This window comes from Amphibalanus amphitrite, unplaced genomic scaffold (genome assembly GCF_019059575.1).
Source record: "Amphibalanus amphitrite isolate SeventyFive unplaced genomic scaffold, NRLGWU_Aamphi_draft 001221F_arrow, whole genome shotgun sequence".
Lineage (NCBI taxonomy): Eukaryota > Metazoa > Arthropoda > Thecostraca > Balanomorpha > Balanidae > Amphibalanus > Amphibalanus amphitrite.
This window is the reverse complement of record NW_024882715.1, coordinates 153,244-177,970: the sequence shown is the minus strand read 5'-3', so window position 1 is coordinate 177,970 and position 24,727 is coordinate 153,244. Positions and strand designations below refer to the sequence as shown.

The window sequence follows — 24,727 nt, the reverse complement described above, 5'->3', positions numbered from 1 at the left end:
TGATCATTGAACTGTGATAGCCAGGTGCGCTGGTGGCTTTTCTAGTTGAGGTTTATTTGCCATCGGGTCTACAGTGCAGGGATATTTCTATCTCGCACTCCTCTGAGATGCAAAGATAAGAATTTTTATATCTGCATCCCTCTGAGATGTAAAGATAAGGTCTCGAGGGTTCATAGCGAAAAATCAAGAGTTCAAGTGACGATGGGTCAATAACCGAACGACATTGTTTATGGATGAAACTTATCAAATAAGAACAAAGTGCTCTGAATCTATTTTTACATATGTGAATGCATTTAAATATAGTATTTTATTAATTAAAAATAAACCTCAACATAGAAAGATATAGGATTCCTCATGGCTCACTCGTGGAAGATCGGATATCTTTTCCTATCCTTTTCTTAACCCGCTTGGAAAAGATATCCTTATCTTCCACTCGGAGCCATGAAGAATCCTCTATATCCGTTTTATCGGTGACCAGGATTAAGAAATGTGATCACGGCTTGAGGTACAATAATAAACTATTCAATAAATGACGGAATGATGAGTATAAATCAAACGTCCCGTGGGCTGACAGTTATTGACAGAAAGTTTTACTTAGATATCAAAACCCAGATTCATGGTCATGATTCCTCTTTCGCCAACGGTGCCAATCACATGAAAGAAATGTGATTTGATAGAGCTGCTGTTTTCTAAGAGATGAGTAAAAACTCACCATCATGGAGCTCATGAGCGAACTGCATGTGTGAGAAAAATATGCCATCAATGGCACTTCTTGTCTGTATTGAAGACGGCTGCTTCAGCACATTTGTTTCATTCGTTATATGATTTTGCTCATGGCACGTATCTAATGATAATTAAGCGAAAAAGAGTTCCATGTTATCAGCATTATTTTGTCTGTTGTGCCATTGACAAGCCCACGTTCTAGAGGTGGTGCCATTTCATTAGCCTTATTATTGTATGAAACTAAACACTAATTAAACTGCGGCTTCACATGTCCCCAGGTGCCGGTTTTAGCATCACCTTATTCCGAATTGCATGGATTCCAACAAATACATGCTCCATACTTGCTATTTAACCCTCGCATGTGTAGGGGGGGGGGGTCGGATGGACCCCCCCCCCCCCCATGGTTTTTCGCGAATAACTCGCGTAAAAAGCGGCCGATCGCGACGAAACTTTCAGTACCCTCGCATTGATCAATTTTACACTTACCCTGAAAATTTCATGACCCTGACCCAAATGACCTTTGACCTGTGACCTCTTTTCCGAGACCATGTTTGGTCGGAATCGCGATTTCGCGTATGTCGGCTCGCACTAGCCGCGTGTTTGCAAGCTTTTCGTGGTTTCAAACGTTCAAACATGTGATTAGATGTTACTCCCGTGTGTGTCAAGGTCACCTGAAGGTCAGGTCAGGTCATTGACCTTTGGTGACCTCGGGTGACCTCGGGTCACTTTTTCGAGTTTTACATGTTTCTAGGCTAGTTTTTGGAGCTGAATTCGAATTTAGCAACCATTTGGACATTTACGAAGTAGTTTTGGTGACTTCGTAACATGTTACGAAGCTGTCAGAGGCGGTTGACACGTACTACGAATACCCGTCACGACGCCTACTGGTTGACCTGACCTGACCTGACCCGACCTGGTCTAAATGCTTCAAGACATCATCTGTGATCAAAACTAACACGATATTCGTGATCAGCGCCCCGAAAAACCCCTTAGCAGCCACACTTTACGACTTTCTAACAGGTCCCGATTTTCCCGACTTTGGGTCATTGACCTGACCTGGAAGGTCAACCAATGACCTAGGACCTTAAAATTGGGTATCATCGGCTTCCTCTCGTCACGGGCAACACGCTCGTTTTTTCCGCGAAGCTCTAGCTCGATCAGGGGCCAAACGGCAAGGGGGGGTCCAACCGACCCCCCCCCCCCTACACATTAGAAGCTGGCAAACGCCGCACACATGCGAGGGTTAAAAAAGAAACCAAACGATAGCTTTTCAGGCATGCTATTTTTAGAGCTGTTTTTTTGCGTTCTAACGAATACCGTTTAGGTCAAGCTTCAACACCATGCCATTTGAAAGTCACGTTTAATGTCCGTGGTGGACAATAAGTGTCCATTTGCGATGGTTTGCAGTAATATAGGTAAAATAATAAATAATAAAAATGATAAATAATAATAATTAAAAATCAACTAATCCTCAGATACACATAACAAAAATAAGGTTCTCAAGTCATTTTAGTCGAGTCAGTTGTTAGGTCCAAAAATTGCAAATTTAAACATGATTTATAAAGTCCCTTTTGAGCTGAAAAAGGATTTCAAACAAATATGCTCCAATATATTCAGACTATACGCCGCATTCATATGCTGTGACCTGGGGACTCGACCAGCAACAAGCCTTGCTTAGCTGGAAGAGCTCCCCTGGTCACACCATAAACACCAGCATTATATATGACCAGACTAATTTTTACCTGTATGCACAGAAACCCCCTTACCCAATGTACTAGGGTTGACTATTAAGTAATGGAAGTGCCTTAAGCAATTAAACGGGTTTGCACGTGCACACATTATTTAGGTGTCATTTCATGCGCCGATCTTTTTTCTATCCAATGGTGAAGACCACATGTCCCTAGCTACGTTTTGCTATAAGCTATCGTCGTTTTCCCAAGAGACCTCCCGAACCTGTGGCGCACCACCTGGCAATGGCCAAAGCCGCGCGCCAGCGCCGAGTGCAAGGTCATTAGAGCTCAGTTTGTCGTAGGGAAAAGGCCTACCAATATCAGAAAATTTATTTTCTAGTATGGAGCGACGCAGCCTCCCCACAGACGATATGTCGGTGGTTTCATCGGTTTGAGAAAGAAAGCGCCGATCAGTCTTCTGGCGGCGTTCCAGGAGTGGGTCAAGACGAGGCTGGAATGGTGTGTGATGCTTGAAGGCGATTATTTGGAGTAGTGTATGCTGTCATTTATCGTGCCAATGTGTATTGTTTTGATGAAAATATAGAAATTGTCCATTGTGTAGCCATAACAATAAGCCAATAAGCTCTGATGACCTCGCGCTGGCGCTTGGCGCGCGATTTTGGCCATTGCCAGACTCCTTTTTCATGGTGCGCCGCAGGTTCGGGTGGTCTCTTGGGAAAACGACGATAGCTTGGAGCAAGAAGTAGCTAAGGACATGTGGTCTTCACCATTGGATAGAAAAAACATCGGCGCATGAAATGACACCAAGAAAACATGTGCACGTGCAAAAACGTTAAATTGCTTAAGGCACTTCTATTACTTAATAGTCAACCCTAGTATGTATGAAAGTATGAGTGCTCATTTCGGGATCGTAGTGGGAGGTTCAGTCAATGGCTCATTAGTCCATTGACTACTTTCTGCCTTCTTCGTATGCCATACTAGCAATCCCTGGCTCTTATCATTTCTTCTTTGCTTGTGTTTGGTTTATTTCCTGTCTTAGCAGGGAGTGCTGCGACATTTATCTCCTCAGTTTTTCTGGTGTTAACGTAAGGGTTCTGTTGTCGCTGGGCTCGAGCGCGGGACACCTGGTCACTTGTTCATGGGTGGCGGTGTAATTCTTTAAAAAAAAAAATATGTGTAGCTGTGACCATGCTAGTACCTACACTTGCTACAACACACACACAAACCCAAGAATGCCCGTGTCTGGTGAGGGCTGGGGCACTCCTCAATCCCACGGTTGCAAAACTATGACCAGCCCATCCGCTGGCAGCGCTCAGGGGACACCGAGTTATAGCACCTTGGACATCTGAGGTGACTTAGAGCTTACCAAGACCTGACATGACCAACTCCCTCTGTTCCCAGTGGCGGTGGTGGTAGCATTTTTCATCTGCTGGGCACCATTCCACGCGCAGAGACTACTGGCCATCTCCGTGCCCGACAACCGATCAGAGGTCGTCAATGCCATTATGCAGGTAAGATCACTACAACAACGAAAACGGTGGTACAAAACCGTGATGTAATGTCATTTTGGCTCAACTGTTTGCGCATTTCGAGTTTTGTATTTGACATTTTGCATGTATGCAGAACGTAATAAATTATTCATGTAGCTAATATTTTAGGGGAATACATAGCTAGTAAACTCAAGTTCTCGCCATAAATCTAAACCTGATTCTTATGTAGAAGTCTGATGATATACGAGAAAATAAACGAGCTCTGTTTGTTTCCCGTCCTATCCTGTAGTGATAAATTGCCGTTTTTAAAATGTCTACCATGTCTTTGCAATGTGAGACTGAATGTTTCACATTTATGCAACTATATTATAACTTGTGTTCCTTGAAGCATATCCAGGACTGGAATCAAGCCATTACGTTTTCAACCACCACGTTAAATGCCTTTTTCATCGAGCAGCTGATAATCATAATGCCTTTAATGCCTTTCAATGAATAATTGAATGATTTTCTAAAGTTTCAATCCGTTAATTATGATAATAAAATGCAACCTGTCTACTTCCCGTTTAAATTGGTATCGAAATGTCTTAGCGGCCAGTGACCTCGCAACTGTTTATGTGCTTTCAGAGAACCTTATTTTAACTGAGGATGTCGTCGCAATGCAATCCTATAAATGCGATGGTGTTTTGTTTCGGAGATAGCCGGTATACCGGGGCTTGGCAGTCAGTCATGCAAAAAAGTAGATCTATCGTTACAGCCCTGGGAGCATCAGGTTTCAACCAAACGGCAAACGCACGCTTATACCCATCATCGGCACTTTATTTTTTGCCGTTCGGATGTTATGTGTCGCGCATATGTAGTTTGTTTTTGTGCCTAAGACGGCGGACAGAAATTGTGGGCTGCGGAATATTGTGGTGCCTCGTCTATAAACTTTCGGGTGAGCCTCAGCTTGACTCGTGTAAGAAAAGCCGACCAGCCACTCGGTTCCTAGTTTCCTCAGAAAGTAGCGCGAATGCTGTGAACTTGGAGGAACGGCCTATTTATTCGGACGTTAAAAATCAAACTGAGATCTGATGCGAAAGGGCTGTGGTATCGTATTCTTCGGTTTCAATTGTTCCACCAAATGTGATCGTCATTGCCAATAGATTGGGGATTTCACTTTGTGTTTTTTAATTTCACCGTGTCTCCCGACGTTTGTAGGGTTGAAAGAAAAGAATCGCTTTTTTAAAGACCACCACTCTTTTTCGCTCGATCGGCTTATAAGAGCAATGTTCGGTGCCTAGGACGCTGCAGTCTGTGCCCTTGCACAAGTCAAAGTGTCCAATAAACCATTCAAACTACCCCGTCTTATGTGGTGGCTGACTCGACAAGTCTGGAGCTTTATCTGCAGTTATATACGATAGTGCCGGCCGAGCCACTCTGGCTGGCCACAGGTTATCGCTGTATTTACAGGCACTGCATTTTCAGCTTAAATGCGGTCTTCTGGTAAAGTTGACTGGATATACACTGACTTTGAAAATGTCGTCAAATCCGAATAAATGGAACCAGTCGGGAATCACAGCTAAGCATATGTTGTGTTGTGGTACTAAATAGATGCCTTCGATTGCTGCAAGTGCCATGCTGTTGTTGCCACTCCAATATATGCAAACGAAATATAGGCCACTAGCTCCAGTATTTCCATGTGAAAACGTTTCCAAATGCTTCAGTTGGTTTGAGCGTTGGCTTGTGCACAAGGTTTTTGAAAATATAGATAAGATATATGAATGCATCGCACACAGTATGTCATCAGAGAAAATTGGAGTTCTACTCAATGCGACATTTCAAACGTTTTAGAAAGGAAATAAGCCCAATTGAGTAATCCTTCAACTTCGAGTAACTTCCTTTTACGTCACATGACTGCCCGGTACCACGAACTATAACACAAAATTAAATATGGCAATATTTCATTTTCATGTCAATATGGCGACATGCGCTCTCACAGTACTGCATCTTTTATCGCCCATAAGCATTTGATAGACGTCTGTAGACAAACGTCTCCATTTTGAGTGCCGAAACGACCGTCTAATGACCCTGTTCGGCGAATACTTCCTGTAAGTTCTCTGATGTCTAGACACAAGTTCAAATACAGGCTTACCGGGCCTGGGGAGAGTTCGCCACCACTAGATGTTTATGTAGATTTCTAATGTGCCCGGGCATTAAGCTCGAGTACGTTTGAGAGATTTAAGACCTGGGTGTAGCCTCAGAGGCAAACCCACTCTTGAATAAAGCCGTAATTCTTTTGTTGCCGGGAACTAATGGAATGTGCCATCTAAATGTGCCACTGATAGTCGTACGTCCTTCTCACCGACCAGAGTGTTGGCTTTGCCAATGAATCAGTCAGCGTCCAGTTGGATTGGCTGCATAAAAGAATTAAAAGAGAAACGGAACGTGGGTGAACTTGTTACGGGTCATTTTAAGTTGCTTATTTAGAGAGGGCCTGGCCGCCACTGGCCAGCCTTCTGAACGTGTCGAATTGATGAATCGTAAGATTTTCATTCAAGGGAATCTTTGTTCGGCATTGCATTCCATTCTATCATACCATAATAGGCTATTCATAGAATAGCGATCATTAATATCACTTGAACTTCATAACCTCGCATGTAGCATACATGCAGTGATATGGTATTTACTAGATGAAGCCAAACAACCTGATAAATTGAAAAAAAGAATAAATAATAAGACATACATTAAAGGTACCAATGTGTCGAAATTATGCCATATTGTACAGTTGGTACAACCTTTACTGCATCTGGCTGATAAAACAACTTCTAATCGACATTATTGCTACCTTGAAAGCAACCGAATGCCTTTAATATTTTCAGCCTGGGATTTATATAAGTAAGATGATACTTGTCAAATATTCCATTACATATTTTGCATTGATCCTACTATTTTTACATATCCTTTTCCCATATACTATTCCGCCATTCCGACGTATCGCAACATTTTGGCTAGTGTCGGGTTGACATACTACCCGACAAGCTGAATGTTGTCCTTTCATCCATATCTGCCGCCGGGCAGCTGTGCCAGTCAGCTGCTGGATTATATCCAGCAGCTGCCGGCTCTGTGGCAGCTGTTGGCAGCTGCTGGCAGCTGCTGGGACCAACCAGGCGGTGGGGACATTCCTAACTCAAGCTGTGTAGCTCGGGCCATGCCAGCACCCGCCAAAACACATACACGCACGAGCAGTTAAATAAATGACTCCGTGTTGTTATGTGATTTGGACTGATTGGTTGGTTTTATTGGGATTAATGAGAATGCTTATAATCTTGGATCGCGATCAGCCTTAGTGTGTGCTTTGGGGTAGCTCTTTCTTAACAATGATAGACTAACAATACTGTGTGCGTATTGAGTATGAATCGCTGTCGTTAAAGAGGACATTTGACAGTCAGCGAGTACATGTTGAGGAGATTCTTCTATCTATCAAGCTCGTTTAATCAAAAATCAATAATGATGACGTCTTATAATTTTCACGCCTTGCCTCGAAAGTAATGATTCGTTGAGCTAATGAGTCGTAGCGGGTCTCATTGAGTGTGCACATTCAAATCCATGATGAATGACCATATAAAATAAATGAATCCATAATAAATAAAATAAATGAATAAATGACCACATAAAATAAACGAATAAACCAACGAGAAGAGTTTGGTAAATAATGTTGGGTAGACATATTTTTAATATTATATGAGATATAAGACAACGATCAATTCGATCAAAACATCTACATCAATTTTTATCTTTTTCAAATTTGTGTTCAAATTTGATGTCCCGGGGCTGGTTGAAGAAATGCTTATTTGATCCGTAAATGCCACATTATAGTAGTAAATAATACCAGCAATATGCTTGTACATGGGGATAGCTGAATATTGAAAACATCATTTGTAGTCCTTAATGAAATAGGTAAATGAATGGCTCACATTTGTTTATTTTTGTTTATATATTTCTCCGTCCACCAAGCTTCACATGCCCCATTCCCGGGAAGCTCATCATCTTCCATCATTTTCTTTTTCATTTTGATTTTGAATTTTAAAGTAAATAAGAAATCAAATGAAAATGACTACTTGTCAAATTTACGTGCTTAAATAATTGCGCGATTAATTATGAGTTAATTATTGACGAAAGAGAAGCCAATGACTGCAATTAACTCGCCTTCTTATTAAAGGCGAGTAATTTCTGAACAGTTTATTTTCAAGCGCTGTGGCGTATTTAGTTCGATGATTCTGCGTCTGAGGTTTCTGTCAAAGTTGTATTCAAATGTATTCAAAAATCCCCTGGCCATGAAAACCGATGGAGTGTCGGCGATTGGTTAGTTTGGATGTATAATAAATGCCTACGCATTGATTGTTTTATTAATGTGCTTCTCTGAAGCGCCGGAGAGCCAGCGACTGATAACGCGATGGGCGTCAGTTCGACACTGGGCGTCTGTGGCAACAAGACACAACAATTTGCAATAAATCATAGATGGCGGCCGGCGACCCAGGCGTCCATCCCTGTCGTTCGCGACAGGGGTCGATCGATCGACCTCAGGCGAGCGATAGGTCATTACATCGGATGTCAGCTGAAAGAGGTCAGGCTGGTTGTCATCTGTACCAAGGCGCCCGGCATGTGATAGAAGCAAGCAACAAAGGAGCTGCTGTCACACGGCAAAGTACCAACATCTGTGGAAGCGCCATTTCTGCAATTTTCGCTGCTCTTTGCTAGATTCCGCGCTAGCTGCTGAATGGGAGCGAGGGTGGTATTGTCGATGGATGAATGCACCTTTTTCGAGCAGTAGATTACAGGAAATATCATGACGAAGCATTGATGTAGGTTTCCGATACCTTTTCTATTCAAATCGCAATGAGATAATTCGCTCGCCAGCACAAAAAGAAAACTAACGTCTGGCAAATATAAGAAAACAAGAAATGAAAGTGCAGCCCTTAATGCACGAGCCTTCATATTTCCTCCAATATATCCGAGAACATTTCTATCAAGACTTTTCAGCAATATTTGCCCCAAGCTGAGGCCCCTGACATAGGCTCGGAACCAGCTCGGAACTACGAATTTACAGTGATAAAAACACGTGCAAAGTGATTCAGGCACCTCAAGGCCATTTTTCCTCACACGTGCCGTACTTTAGATCAGGGCACATCATCTGACCCCAAGCTACTGACAGTGAGTGTTTTCATTTGACCCTGCAATTAACCACGTCGTTTTGTGTTTCCTCTGCCACAGGGTCTGTATCGGGTCTCTGGAGTACTCTACTTTGTCAGCACATGCGTCAACCCCATTCTCTACCATATTATGAGCGCCAAGTTCCGACAAGCCGTTCGGGTAAGTCTCTGTGAATATTTGTTCTGCCATCCTCATTTGCTTTTTTGCATTTCCTACCCTTGCTTACTGTGTTATGATTGGTGCGTGCATTATAAGCAGAGCTTTCAGGCTTGTGCATTCTGATTGGCCGGCCTTGGAAGTTTGTTCTTTTATGGCATATCGACAAAGTACAAACCCCTCTGTGGCAGCGGACCGATCGTGACCTTGGATCAGGGTTGATAAAGGTAGGTAGGAATCGATTTATTTGTCATTTTATACAATGCTCAAAATGGCACGCCGCATGGGTCATCGGCCCGAAAATGTTTTGTTCGCATGTCGTTCCTAAAAAACCTTGATGAGTGAATTTTGTTTACTTCACGGAAAACATATAGCCCAGGCCATAAAATGCGTTCTTACTAGGCAGATTGTAATGGCATAGTCGGATTTTTTAACCTGTCAGATCGCTGTAAGTGCGCAATTGAATAAGTCACGAGACAAGCTATAGGGAAGAATAGAAAGTCAAAAGGTAGAATCTTTTTTCAGCTGGCGTGCGTCTAAGGTCTTTACATTTCACGTGCGCTTTTCATTTAAGCGCCTCAAGTGATAAGACAGGCTTAAAAATCCGAGTGTTCAATAAACTCGTTCAACACAGGAGTACTCACCTGGCAAACATTGGCATGCACGATGCATCATGTTTCATTAGTGTTTTAGTGCTTGTCATGCTTTGTTTGTAATGCATCAGAAATGTTTCAAAACGTTTCCTACACGTTTAGACAGCTCGGAAAGTTGATCGTGGTAGCAACTGAAAAGTGAAGACGTATTTGTTCCATACATGCTGCACTTACTTTTTATTTGTGGTAGCATGCTGGGAATAATTGTGATGCATTCGCTATAAATATAACTACGTGAATAAACGTATGTACTTACATTGTAAATGCTATACTACACACACTTTCATAGCAATGTTCAGCTTTATTCATGGTATAACTACTTTGGCAGTTGGCATTTATAGCTATACCTACGATGCAAAGATTGATATACGTACTATGCTAGTAGGAAAACTGATATTGACTGATTATATAACGCTTGAAAGACTGCCCATAATTATGGAGAGTGTTTGTAAGTGATGCGTATAGTATTGAAACGTGGTTCACTTTTTCAACCGATGATTTCCAAGGATGCAAATATGGATTGATAGCACATGCTTATTTTGTTGTTCCTTCAAATAATTTTTATTACCTCTGTTTTCCTGTTCTACTAATATAATGAAAAAAATTATTTTCATAGGTACTGCAGCTTATTCCAATTGCCTGAGACCATTGCCATGAAAACTTTTTGCTCCAATAGGCTATGCAATGACTATGTAATATACGTGATCAGTATCTACACAAAGACAAACGAACTGGTCTATCTATTGATAAAAACATACATAACTATTGCCCATAAACACTTCATTTGAGACGCTCTAGTTGATGTATTTTGGAGCCTCGCGAAGCTTGTATCATCGCGGAGCTTGTAGCCGGTCCCGTAGCTCAGTCGGTAGAGCGTTTGACTCCACGTGGTGAGAGCACGCGTTCCCGGTTATAACAGTCCGGGTTCGAAGCGCGACGGACGCTTGACGTTTATGGGCCTCCTGACAGGTAAAGTTGCGGTTGGTGGCAGGCCGTAGCCAGGCGAAGTCAGTGAGGGGACCGGCCGTGCGTGGCTATGTGCGCACGTTAAACTTTGGACTCCAAATTCTGCCATAGCCTCTTGAGTCCCGCCAAGCAGCACATGAATGGAGAGCAACGAAACTTTTTTGGCTGAGAGCTTTGGTGCTAATAATGACCATATTGGTGACATTTCAGCCATGAAGGTCATCGCGCATGCGCAATGACATGTATACTGTGATATACAAAAATACTCAAAGCCTATAAAATATGACTGAAATGCAATCCATGAAAACTTCCATACAATCACCGAAGTGTATTTTTTCGTTTGTTTAGGGCGTAAAATGGCTAATAGTATTGTCACGTTTAATTATCAACACCGCTCGCCCTTAACTTCCGCTTCTTCTGCCCATTGCCCACTGCTCTTAGGTCTTTAGTTGCAATTTCCTTTGAAGATATGGAACTTGTAGCACTTGTTGCGAATCGATAAGCAGTAGAGGAAGACCTTGCAGCATTATCTGAAGCGACATCTCTAAAAAAAATCGCCGTACGGTGTGTTTTAGGGAGGTGCTTGCCTACGTCATTGTGCTTAGGGGTCGGATTCTAATTCATCGGGCGATTTATCAAACTTTGAGTGAGGATCTACGGTCATTGAGGTCACCAACGATTCGAAGAATGTCAACGCTCAACTACAGAGCTACTTGAAGGCATAATGTTGTATGTGAGCCACAAAAAATGGCTTTAACTAACACAGCGACCATGTATACTACAGTATACATGACTAGTCCTAGGCACAGTCCGTTGTATGCTGACGTTTACATTTCTCCGTCGTGCAGGATCCCATTGGTCACTCGGGTGTACATATATTTTTTCAGAGGCCAATTCCTCCCAATAATTGTAGTGCTACTTCTTAAGCACGTCTCAAAATTTTTCGGACCAAGGACATTAGTATACCTTAGTATACATGAACTTTAATTCTTTCTGGCAAAGTTTCAAACACACAATTTTGTTTACAAAACCTGCAGGCAATGATCAACAACGAATGGTTGTGTTAGCAAAACAACAGTTTTCAATGAGTCATACTCTTAAAAAGAAATAACAGGAAAATAATTAGGAGACGTACCTCTATGCTGCGACCACCGAGATACCGGGAAGATTGAAGCGCTGAGGCGTCAACAAATTCAACTTGAGGATATAAATTCAGCCACCAGGTGGCGGACCATGGCATGAAGAATGCAACGCATGGCCATGAAATAGCCTAGCCATTAGTGAATTCCGTAGAGATCGACTTAAGACGATGTATACCCCAGTATACAAAAAGAACCAAGAGGATAGAACTGGGATTGCGCGACCGGAGGGTAGAGGTCAGGGTCAACCCAACAAGCTTCGCTTAGCGGTGGCTCTGTCCTTGTGAATCCTTCCAATCAAAAAGGTTTGGACTAAATCTATTTAAAAAAATATATGGCGCGGAACATAAATTGGTGCGCTGTTCAATTGTCTGTTCAATTGTATTAGCGGTCACACCGCGAACACCTGCCGGCAAATCAGCAGCGTGCTTTTCGAACGTCGTCATGGCAACAGACAAATTGTTTCGAAAGCTACCTGCTAATCCTCGGCGAATAACTGCACCGATATCGGTCCAGGGTTGATGCCAGCTGATAGAAATGCAGTATTACAGAAATAATTACAAGTTCGCTTGTAAATGCCAGCAGGGAAGTGGCGATGCAGGCCCGTTTAGCTTTCTAAACGGGCCTGCATCGCCAAAAGTGCCAAAAGTGTGTGACAAAGGTATTGTCTGGCATTGACTAAGGTCATTGACAATTGCTTCTACATATATTTGTAAACGGGCTTACGCGAGAAAAACAATGTTTGATAGCTGCTGTTAGGCGAAGCAATTAGACACTTTATGTTTAGTTCCATGCAAGCTTGGGCAATCTTGTTAACCCGCGCCCCACTGGGGGGGGGCTATTTATAGCCCCCCTCCCGTTTTTCTGCGATAACTTCCAAACCGCTTGACGGATCGACGCCAAACTTTCAGTACCTTCGGCTGCATCAATTTGACACCTTGTGCCAAAATTTGAACTTCGTAGCTACCATAGGTCGGCCGGAAATGACGTCAGAGTGACGTTATGTTCGTCCGATTTCGACGCAAAACATTGAACCACGGCAATCGCTCCCAAGAGCTCAGTTTTTAAGCTAGATCCAATTTTTTTGCATGAAAGGACTTAGAATTGACCGCGCTATCAAACTGCTATCTCGGATTTTCAAATTTTTGAAAATATCGAAAATTGTATATAATAATATTCAAAATTTATATTTTTTTATTTTTTTTCAAAAAGTTTTTGGTTTTTCGAAAAAACCGGAATATATGTGACAGAACGCATTATTATGACTAACTCTAGCAAGTTTTAGCCAAATATCTTCAAAAATGGCCAAGTTATACGCATTATTGCAAAAAATTCACAATTATCAATTTTTCAAATCAATTTTTCAGTACGTATTTGACATCGTACACCAATATAAATGGCACCATCGTGTTCCTGAGCTCAAACTGCATCCAATAGACACCTTTTTTGTTGAAAAATTTTAACTTCAAAATTTGACCTTTTTTGACCTGAAAGTGACCTGACCTAAGCTAAATTCGACTCAAAATGACCTCGAATGACACAGACGACATCAAATTCGAAATCTATGGCCTAAATGGACCATAAAACATGTGTCACGTGACCGACGCATGATATAATATTTTCGTGACCTGTGATGACCTGACCCTGACCTGAAAATCAAGGTACAAGTTTGGTACCCTTAAGGTATCTAGAGCATCTGTTCACGAGTGTGGAAACCAAAAATGAGCCTGATCTGACTGGTAAGGCGGCGGCCAGAGCCCAAAATGTGAACAAGCCAAAGTGCTAATAATTTTTACTTTGACCTGACCTGTGACGTCATCGGTGACCTCGAGGTCAATGAAATTAGGTTTCGCTCGACAGTTTTTCCGGGGCTATCAGACGCCGTTTGAATTTTGACGATCGGCCCAGTAGTTTCGGAGTTAGGAGGGGGGGCTATGAATAGCCCCCCCCCCCCAGTAGGGCGTGTTATACACAGACTCAAGTGGGGCGCGGGTTAATAAGTTGGCGTGCTGTTTGTACATAAACATAATAATATTGTAAAATAAAAATAATGAACTGATTTCATTAACTCGCGGCCGGTGATAGCGCATATCTGCGCGAGTCTGTCCGTGATTAAAGTAAAACGGTTTGCTGACAGAGATTAAGTACCGACGTTTGCCAATGTCAAGCGTTTTGGCAACAAGCCACGTTGCGAGGAGCCAAGTGCACTCAACTCATTCCCCCTTGCAGAAACGTGCCCAGGCTAGGAGGGAGGGGGAGACGTGATCAGGGGCACACATGACGCATCAAGCTTTTCATTGAAAAGTGGTTATAGATTGAAACCTTAAGTCGGAAGTAGATGAAATTAATGATGCGTTGATAAATTGTTTCCTTTTTTAAATCATTCTTTGTATTATAAATGATACCCATACTAGTGTTGGGCTTATGGACACCCGACTAATTGTATGACAATCTTCTATGATCCTCTGCAGTGCTAAACCGATGACAAAATTTGTTGTATGTGTTATTAGCACCAACATGCTGCGAATATTCAAATAGTTTTTCAAAGGCAACGTGAGTAGATGATTTAGAGCCAATTGCATACCAACCGGAACAAGGCCTTTTGATTCCATTGACTCTTTCCGCTGTCAGGATATTGCATGCGATAGTCTATTCAAATGCATTAAATCACGCTCCCATCACGCACCTCCCAGTGTACGATTGATGCGAACTTTAAATAGGCTCTCGCACGCAGTTTCCTGGCTGCCGAAAGAGTCTGCTTCGGCCGTGACTGCGTTATATTTAGTTGCGAATGTTTTGATTCAAACGACTGCTTATGAAACTGGCAGTCAGTATTTAATAAGTCACGGAATGGCATAAAGTCCGCTGGCGGAATATTTCCAATCAGTGGCGCAGCCAGGATTTCGTTTCGGAGGGGTCATCGCTTCCAAAGCGGGCCCCCTAGTGTGCGGGCCCCCACCCATTTTTCAGAATCTCTCCATATTTCATACGCATTCTGCTGGGCGGGCCCCCTTTACCTGCACGATAACCCTGAGCGAGTTTGAATCAGAAAATTTGCATAGAACAGTAGCTCGGTAATCACCCGGTCTTCACTTTTTACGCAAATTGACCACGACAGAAATATGTTACTATGACGTATGACTTCGTATCTTTCGAGTCCGATATGAGCCCCAATTCCGCAATATGCATAGCATATTATATGCAATCGGAACTGTTGCCTGCTTCTGTCGCACAAGATTTAAAAGTAGTCCCATGTGCCTGTCCTAAGTCATCTATTGGCTGCTGTAGTAGATTGTGCTTTTATTCTTCTTCATTACGTGAATTCGCTCGTAAGAAGTTTTAACCCTCGCCGGCACAGGGGGGAGGGGTTGATGCAACCCCCTAAGGTTTTTTTCGCGAAGAACTCGCGTAAAAAAGCGGCTGATCGCGACGTAACTTCCATAGTGCGCTGAAATTCGCGCAACTTATAGAACAAGGATGGGTAACGTGCCTGTGAAGAGTCACAGCTCGATCGGGCCGGTGGTGAGCACATGGCGCGTGCTCAAAAAGTGCAAATTCGCGTCATAGACTTTACATGCATAAATCGGCTTGCAAAAATGGGCGACAATGGCTCAACTTGCCCGACACGGGTCCGGTCCCCGTGCAGTATCTCGGTAACCGTGGGTCCGATCGGCACGAGGAACATAGTATCGTGCATGAGAATCGAACGGGCTATCGAATTGTGTGCGGTGCAGGGATGGCACGCGCCACGTGCACCCGTGAGGGCACTTATGCTTGAAAAATTGACGTTTTGGACGGATTTTGGACTTAATGCTATTTTTGGGTGACTGTCAGACGGAGCGGGTTCAAACAACGCTTGTTGGCAAGAGAAATGTACCTACCGCCTCTCATGGGAAAATTGTGAAAAGCTAATTGATCAAAAACAAGGTGGAACAAATTGCTGGAGAAAATAGCATTTGCTTATGACTTACTTAATTACAGGGGTTTTGCTACATAACCTGGTATGTTTGACAATTGAAATGGGCATAGATTGGAAGAGCATTCAATTGTGACCAAGGTCCAATCATCGCTTTTGCATGACGAGCAACAATATTCTTAAGAATATAAATGTTTCAAACCTCTACACATAGTAATTCATCGATGGCTTTCACTCTTCAATAACCTACGCCAACCTATGTCATGAAATACACTTGGCATGTTCTATAGTAGAACGCATGGTTATTATCAGACACGAGCACCTCGATGCGATGGATATTTTTCCCAAAACCAAAATGCTTAGCCGTCAAAAGGCAATCGACCGTAATGGATACATAACCCACAGACACAAGACCAACCAAACGCCCACCGATCGAAAATACCCCTTATTCGCGTTGCGAAGCAAGCGGGTCACCCTAGCGGGCCCCATTCACCCGGGGGCTCGGGCCCTATCCACATGGGGGACCAAGCCCTATCCATACGGGGGCCCGGGCCACGTTCACCTGGGCTCCGGGCCTCGTCCACCCGGGGCTCCGGGGCCCGCCCACCAGGGGGCCCGGGCCCCATCCAGCCGGGGGCCCGGGCCCCGTCCACCCGGGGCCTGGGGTCCGTACTCCCGGGGGCCCGGACCCATCCATCGGGGGGCCCTGGCCCCATCTACCCGGGGGGCCGTGCCCCATCCACCTAAGGGGCCCGGGCCCGTTCTCCCGGGGCCCGGGCCCCATCCACCCGGGGGCCTGTGCCCTATCCACCCAGGGGCCCGTGCCCTATCCACCCAGGGGGCCCGGGCCCGTTCTCCCGGGGCCCGGGCCCCATCCAACCGGGGGTCCGGCCCCGTCCACCCGGGGCTCAGGGCCGTTCTCCCGGGGGCCCGGGCCCCATCCAGCCGGGGGCCCGGGCCCCCTCCACCCAGGGGGCCCGGGCCCGCTCTCCCGGAGCCTCGGGCCCCATCCACCCGAGGGGCCTGGACCCGTTCTCGCGGGACCCGGGGGTCCGGGCCCCGTCCACCCGGGGCCCGTTCTCCCGGTGGCTCGGATCCATCCACCGGGGCCCCATCCGCCGGGGGGCCCGGGCCCTATCCACCCGGGGGCCCGGACCCATCTACAGGGGGCCCGGGTCCCATCCACCCAGGGGGCCGGGCCCGTTCTCCTGGGGGCCCGGGCCCTGTCCACCTGGGGCCCCAGGCCGACCCCTCACCCGAGGTGTCGCAGTGGGCATTTCTCGAAGCGGGCTCGTCCGATTAGATTAGGACCTCTCTCTCTCTCCTCTCTCTCTCTCTCTCTCTCTCTCTCTCTCTCTCTCTCTCTCTCTCTCTCTCTCACTCTCTCTCTCTCGAGCGGGCCCCTGACAGAAATTTCGGGGGGGTCAGCTGACCCTCTGACCCCCCCCCCCCTGGCTGCGCCACTGTTTCCAATCAACGAAAACGGCCGCCCTAACTAAGTTCAATTAAAATAGCCATACGTAAGGGGAAATGCCACTTCGCAGTGCTCTCTCTCTCTCTCTCTCTCTCTCTCTCTCTCTCTCTCTCTCTCTCTCTCTCTCTCTCTCTCTCTCTCTCTCTCTCTCTCTCTCGCTCTCTCGCTCTCTCGCTCTTTATCTCTTGCTTTCTTTTCTCAACCTTGTCACTTTTTCTTCTTCCTTTTTTATCCTTCTCTGTTTTTTTCTTTTCGTGTACAACCACTCGCAATTCTTTTCTCGTCTGTTTTGTCCGGCATTGTCAACAAATAAAATACCTCTCCACTTGGTCGTACTTAACAACTTTCAGTTTGAAGATGACCTTCCTATCGATGGTTTTCAGATTCGTACTGCATTCTTTACTACTGATCAGTATCTAAGTCTAGAAACAGCCATGGAACCAATTTTTCACATTTATGAACGATGGTCAGATGTAACCTGATATCTTCATTGTTCTTGAGTACATTCTATGTTTAGTAACATGCTTTGCCTTTTCTGTCTCACAGGACACCTTTGGAAAGACCTGCAAAAGACTGTGCTGCTGTTCAGGTGAGTTTTATAGCTTGCAATGGTGCATTGCCAGATACATTTTTGTTGTTTTTCTTTTCGCTTAGTTTTTATTTTCCCAACCAAATCTATGACTGGTGGGATAAATCGAAACATTCCTATTATAGGCATATTGCAGTGCACCTATGCCTCCACTGTCCTTTCTGAATTAATATTCCATTTTCATGCCTATCCTATTTCATTAGCCTATCCCCTCCTTTTTCTTTCCTTCATTTTTATCGCTGCTTATTGAAGTATTTCTTACATTCTCGAGGGTTGTCATCATTTTTTTTGCGTTTCATTATTAGTATCTTTGTTTTCATGTCTTATGGTGCGTTTAGTTAGCTTCAAGTCCAATTTCCAGAAATAATGTATTTTTGCAATTGCCTCCAGCGTGCGCATCCAATCCAAGTTAACCGTTACTCCGTAGCTATTGTATTATTATTTACTTTGTAAATAAGGTTTGCAGGATAATGCTTAAGCGTTATTGTCCCGCTCCATATGCTGAAGTAAAGTGTAGTTCTAGCATGCTTCGGTTGTAGCCTGTTTGTACACGGTGTAGTGCTTTGTGAGCTAAGGCTGCGTTAGCCGGTGAATAAATGTAATTTTCAAAACAGCCTGCTCATTTTTCGCCCAAACCGCCTTTTGGCGGCGGTTGGAACTCCTTTTGGAGCAGTTTTCGGTGTTTTTGCCCTTTTTTGGCCTGGCTCGCGGCTGACCGGCAATGGTGCTCGCTCGGTAGGGACTTGCGATCGAGAGGATTCAGTCAGTCAGCCGTCAACAAACATTACTGGACTGACGCCATCGGCCGGTGAGCCGCCCAAGCCGCCGCCGCCTCCCCCGCCCCCGCCGCTTGCCACCACCCACAGCCTCCGTCCGCCGCTCGCGTTCTGGAGCGAGCGCTTGAGCTTGAATGGGCGGTCGAGTGGCTGGGGAGCGTATAACAGCCTGCTAGCACCGCTTAGACATTAATCCGCACCAGCGCATAGCACGCACTAACGCTCTTCCAATAACACTTGCTCGTCCTGTCGTAGCTAGAAGCTCGTGAGGTTAACTCTTGTCTGACATTTTCTTTGGTGTCGTTTCAGTTGGTTGTGCTTGACTGACTAATTTTTAGCTTATACCGTGTTATGCACAAGCTCAAGTTAGATATGCACCGTACTTGGAATCTAAGCTGCTCTGCTTAATACCAAACATAATTGTTTCGTTTTCACTGGAAGCAGCTTTTCATTTACGACTTTTTCCAATTCAAGCGTCAGTTCTTAAAATGAACACCAGCTGCCCCGAAAGTATTGGCACAGCTGACGTAAGTTAATGCTCTGCTAGTTTGGATAAATATCACAGTATATTCCACGTAAATCCAGCCACCATTAAATAGCGTATGGAAAACTTTGTGCGTTATTTATCATGCGCAATGTGCAACGCTTTACGTTAGCCAACTGTGGGAGACGTTAGCAATTTGTCTAGCTCAAATAATCTTGCCGTCTCTTGAGCTCCAGCTTTGGCTGAAAGTGATAACTGGCACGAGCACATATGCATTGCGGAAATTTTTGGACGTGCATGTCTGCATGTAGTGTTTGCTGGATATGGTTGTGCGTTGGATCCTGAGCTGAAAATTGTAACTATCAAGTATTTGTATCATCGATGAAGTAAATAGAAGTTGATAGAAGTAAACAAACCAATGTGCTAACGAGGAAGTAAGCAGGTACTTGGGCCTCGCATAAATCTGACAACTACCAATCAACTTAGTCATCATTCGTTATCTTGAGTTAAAATGTCATGTTCAAACAACACTTACGTGAAAAAGATACGTCAAATACAAAATCGTTTAAAAAGAAAAAAGCGACTGCCAAAAGCCGATATAAAGCAAAAAACATTATCCCTTGTCAGCTACTTGTATTCATTCTTTGACAGTCTATTATAGTTGAAACCAACTTGAAACCTTTCGTCTATGTTGGCTGAAAGATATGACACGTTCCTTCACTTAGCACGCTCTATTATTGTCGCAAAAGCCGCGCTGCTTTCCAAACACTGGCCATTTCAGAGCTAGCGAAACTGATTCTAGAGGCGTGGAAATGTTTGATAATGCTCCACCCTTTTCTGGCTTTGAGCCAGAGTTGTTAAGTGTTTTGTCGGGGGCAGTCACCTTATCTTGCTTCTGCAACGTGAGATAGGATGAGCATTTCAACTACTTAACAGACACAAATTGAGTGTGACGCAAAGTTTTTGATAGTATATGTGTGTTGGGTGTGAGCTTGACCTTTTGATCACTCGGAGTGGTTCTAACAGCTGGACTTTAAAGTGTTTTATGATGAAAAGTTTAGGAGTGACACGGCATATGTCAATAGTCATTTGTTTTCATAAGTTGTTCTGTCCAGCAATACAGATACATTAGCAGAAAAGTTTATCTTTAGCAAACCAAACAACGTAAAATGTGGCATTTCTTGTACGTGAAGAGCTTTTGTCAATGCTGCAATCGTCAAATGCAACTTTAGTTTATCCCAAACCGACGAATACAACTTTACTGCTCACCATAGATAAGCACGAAACAAGTAGGTACTAGCTCACTTAGGAAGCGCGACTATTGTCTCATTAGACTGACGCCAAGATCTAAATTCGAGGCTCTAAACTCAATTCTGACTTCTGCAGCTCGGAAAATGACAAAACTTCAAAAGATCGAATCAGTGTAATCATGGTCATTGTGGCGCGGCACACCAGGGAGAGATCAAACAAGTTTGGTACAAATAAGTAACAACATCAAAGTCTGGCTAATTCGTCAACATTGGACGGCTGATATGAAACAGCATGATAATCTTTTCGACAGATAGCTTTATATGGTGGACATTTAATTGAAGCCTGTTCCTCTCGGTGCCCAAAACATGCCATTGTTCAAATTAGGCTGATGTTAAATAAGAAACTAAAGCGTTTGCAGCCTGCATATGCATGGAATATAAACACTACATCCCTGCACAACTTTTTAATTTTATTAAGAATTTTCTACTAGAGGTGGGTAGATAAAAGACATTGGCTGTCATGCCTGCTTTACCTCTTTACTTGTGCTTAGCATGCTCAACTCGTGCCTTGTATGTATGATTTATTTTTCATCAGCACTCTGAGTCTGCAACATCTAAATGTTATTTTTTTTTTACTGCGTTTCACACATTCAGCAACCCCTGTGTAACCCGAATGCATGCCTGCATTGTCAGGTATTTACATATGAGCGTCACCTGAACTGAGCTTTACCGTCGCTTTTCTTCCAGACGGTGGTTCGGAAAAGATGCCGGAGCTTCTCGCCACGGTCGATCCTCTGCTGGCCAAAAACACCACTGTCACCCGGGTCTGAGCCGCCGCTCGACCGCCACCATGACGCCATTATGACGTCACAATGGCGTCGTTTCTTTTCTTTCATCGCTTCCCTTGACCGGTTGATGTGCGTCGCAAAAATCAGCGCCGCTCAACAGACGACCTCGTTTAGCCTGAGCATCTAAGTGAGTGCAACAGTCGCCGGTTGGTCACGCAAGACCACATCTCGCAGAACATTTAGCCGCCGCTATTTGGGGCCTCTGACGTCATCACTGACGTCATTTGAGCTCGGAGTCGGCCGTCGGATACTACGCAGTGACAGGCGTGACCTGCTGCTCTTTAAACGACACTGATAATAAGTGATTGGCGCAGAGCGGAAACGAAGGAACGCTGTCATGGCGATGTATGATAGCCGTTGGGTAAAGACTCGCTGATCCGATGGTGCTGTGCTGGAGATGACAATCGTAGCGCATGTGACGAGATATGACGCTGTGTAGTGATGCGTAGCGATGGAGCTCGAGTCTCGCCGATTCGAGTCTCGTATCCATCGAAGCTGAATCCAATGTTTCCTCGGATGAAATCATTTGTAGTTTTTTTTTTAGAACAGAGGCGCATTTATGTTTTCTTTTTTCATCAGCATGCATTTTGTCTCACATAGCAGTTGTGGTGCCAGGCTGGTTTTGAGTGATCAATGGTAAATGTGAATACTGAATAGGTCATTTCAGCGTGTGTATTGTTCGAATTGTGTGGTTGGACTTTTGGCCATATTTTTGCGCGTATGAGAGGGTTATGAATCTCGTCTTGTTGGCCTGTAGATGTCAAGTACTTGGCTTATTTGTCGTATAACTGGAATATGTAGGTTGTTAACGATCAACATTTCGGTGCAGCGAAAACGAGTACCTGGTAGTTGAGAGAGAAACGGGCCGGACCCAGGCTTTTCGCCAAACGTATGTGCAATTTTTGCTCTGCATAGCTCGCTTATTGTACATATGTACATTTAGTATTTTTGAATCACAGTATCAAGTTGAAATCTGCCACAGATAGATATATGTGATTGGTCGGTATGCTTCGTGGTGTAGATATGTGTTTTTTTTTTGTGTTTTGGTGAATATGTCCCATCTTTTATGTATATCATTGTACCTTTAGTCACTGACATTGTGTATGGATAAGATGGTAATGCGATCAAGAACTTAATCTGAAATGTGATATACGTCATTATAATTTATGACGCTATCTATTTCTAAAATTCGCTGCTGTGAATAGGATTGTGTTATTTTTGTCATGATCTATGTGTATTGTATAGATTTAGAGAAGTATTTTTGGCAGCATCTGGAGAACTCGTGTTAGGATGAAATTAATTAGTTTCTGGCTAATAATGGCTCAAATAGTTCCGTATGAGATACTTCAGTCATTATTGCAGTGAGCATATATCAAAAAAGTTCATTGTCACAATGCAATAGTAGACTATCGAATTCCATAAGCTTGAGCGGGTTGTTGGCTATGGTGACGTTATTCTGGCTAAACCTGTTGAGATCAATGGCTCCTTTTATAATACAGATACGTAACTGCTATCGAGAACGGTATAAGTCGTAGCACCAAAGCCTTTACTTTTTCAATTTTATGTGAATTGCAACTCGACGAAATTTTATGTTACGAGCATTTAGTAGACAGTACTATCCACTTATGGTCAATTTTCTTCTCCATTCATAGTATTGTTTATCTAAAAATGACTTTTCTTACACGATAAAGCTATTTGTGTGATAAGCGCAAGTCTGGAAAAGCCCAGCCCTACCAGCAACAACATACCAGAGCGTTGCATGATGAAATTTAGCTTGATATTCCCCACCTACACCATTTAAATCTTGCTAAAAAAGATGAAAATTTGTATTTTTAATTGGTGCTTAGATTATGCCACTCTCGACGGCCGAAAAAAATAATGTTACGGGATGCCCTGTGAGCTTTCTTAATAAGCGTAAGGAAAACTGTTAAAGGTGAATATCTCTATCGAAAGTTGCTACTGAATATGCTGCAAGCTATCGAGGGCCATTGGATGATATATTTCAGGAACATGATAAGTTAGTGTGAACGATGACATTTGTCGCCAGCTACATGTCTTTGTGTTCGATGTAGTGTCGCGTCGGGCACCTTCAGATAGCGCCCGCAGGAATCTCCGACAAATGTAGCGCTGCTCCAGCTCACATCTCTCTTTTTGTGGGCTTATTCCGTGTTGTGCGCCGCCCGACTGGACAGGAGGTGTTTCCGTGTGCTTTCCGCGTTGGAGCTGGCTCGTGGCGGCGCTGCCCCGAGCCCGACCCACCAGTTCTGCTGCCGCCGGGTTCAAATACACCATTTGTCTGGATCGTTTGTAATTGCCGGGAAGAAGGTTGGCCGCTGGGCGCCGATAGTAGCGTGGAAATGATAAGTTACTACAGATATGACGCTGGAATGCTGCGAGCCAAAAGTGTTTATCACCGGGAAAAGTTTTGGGGGCTGATTGAACATCCTATTGGACGCAACACGGCTATAACCCTCGCCCGCACATGGGGGGGGGTGGTTGCCACCCCCCCCAGGTAGTCTTTGTGCTCTGCACTCAACATTTTTAGAGCTAGAAGGCTGATTTTTCGTATAGCTGCTCCTCTATCCTTTCTTGATGTCCACTGAAAATTTCAAGTTTCTGTGACCTTTGGTTTCGGAGATATGACCTTGTTTTTCAGGTCATGTCATGACCCAAATGGCCAATTCTCGACATCTTGCGTTGGCTATGGGCCTTGTGGGCTTTTGACACCTTGATTTCGGCCTTTTTTACCAGTCTTACCTCCCACCGATCATGGAACATGTTGTTCGACGATGTACAGATGTCAAGGTCAAGGTCAAGGTCAACCTAGGTCATCTAAGATAATTGCGTTTTAGGCAAGCGGAATTTACTTTTTGTGGAGTTTTTTGACTGCATTTTTGGTAAAAGCTTCTCAGATCATGATTTCATGTAATATGGACACATAAACAATCGGTGCACACATCAGTATACACACAGACACACACAGACATACAAACACATATAATTGACCTTGACCTAACTTGACCTGAAATGACCTCAGCAGCAAAAACCTGGTCGGGTAGTGTGAGAAAGAGGTTCTAGCTGGCTTGGCACCAGAAAACGGCATCGTTATCGGTATATGATAAGCAGCGCACTTGATATCCAACAGTGACCCAAAACAGCAACATTTTTTAGTTTGACCTGACCTGGAAGGTCAATGACTGACCTGAGAAGGTAAAACTGGGTATCATTGGATTCGTCTCTTCCCAAAGAATCTTTTTGGTCTTTACCGCTAAGCTCTATCTCCAACAGGAACGAAATGGCGCGGGGGGGGTGGCAACCACCAGTGGCGGCGGAAGGTAATTTTGGATGGGGGTGCAAAGTTTTCTCGAAGGGCCCCTCTGGA

General features: G+C 44.1%; 1 protein-coding gene across 2 annotated transcripts in view; it reads left to right on the top strand.

Annotated features, from left to right (window-relative positions):
• The window catches only part of LOC122371251 (pyrokinin-1 receptor-like), a 29,602-nt gene extending 5,873 nt beyond the window's left edge, over positions 1 to 23,729 (top strand). The window contains exons 2-6 of one of the 2 annotated variants that reach the window (XM_043347425.1): positions 3,816 to 3,925; positions 9,155 to 9,253; positions 17,945 to 17,987; positions 18,727 to 18,795; positions 21,245 to 23,729. In XM_043347425.1, the coding sequence (XP_043203360.1) occupies positions 3,816 to 3,925; positions 9,155 to 9,253; positions 17,945 to 17,987; positions 18,727 to 18,795; positions 21,245 to 21,327 (404 nt within the window). In that variant the 3' untranslated portion in view covers positions 21,328 to 23,729. The remainder of the gene's footprint in view (positions 1 to 3,815; positions 3,926 to 9,154; positions 9,254 to 17,944; positions 17,988 to 18,726; positions 18,796 to 21,244) is intronic. The other variant, XM_043347426.1, reaches the window with a different exon arrangement.
• The last annotated feature ends 998 nt before the right edge of the window (positions 23,730 to 24,727 follow it).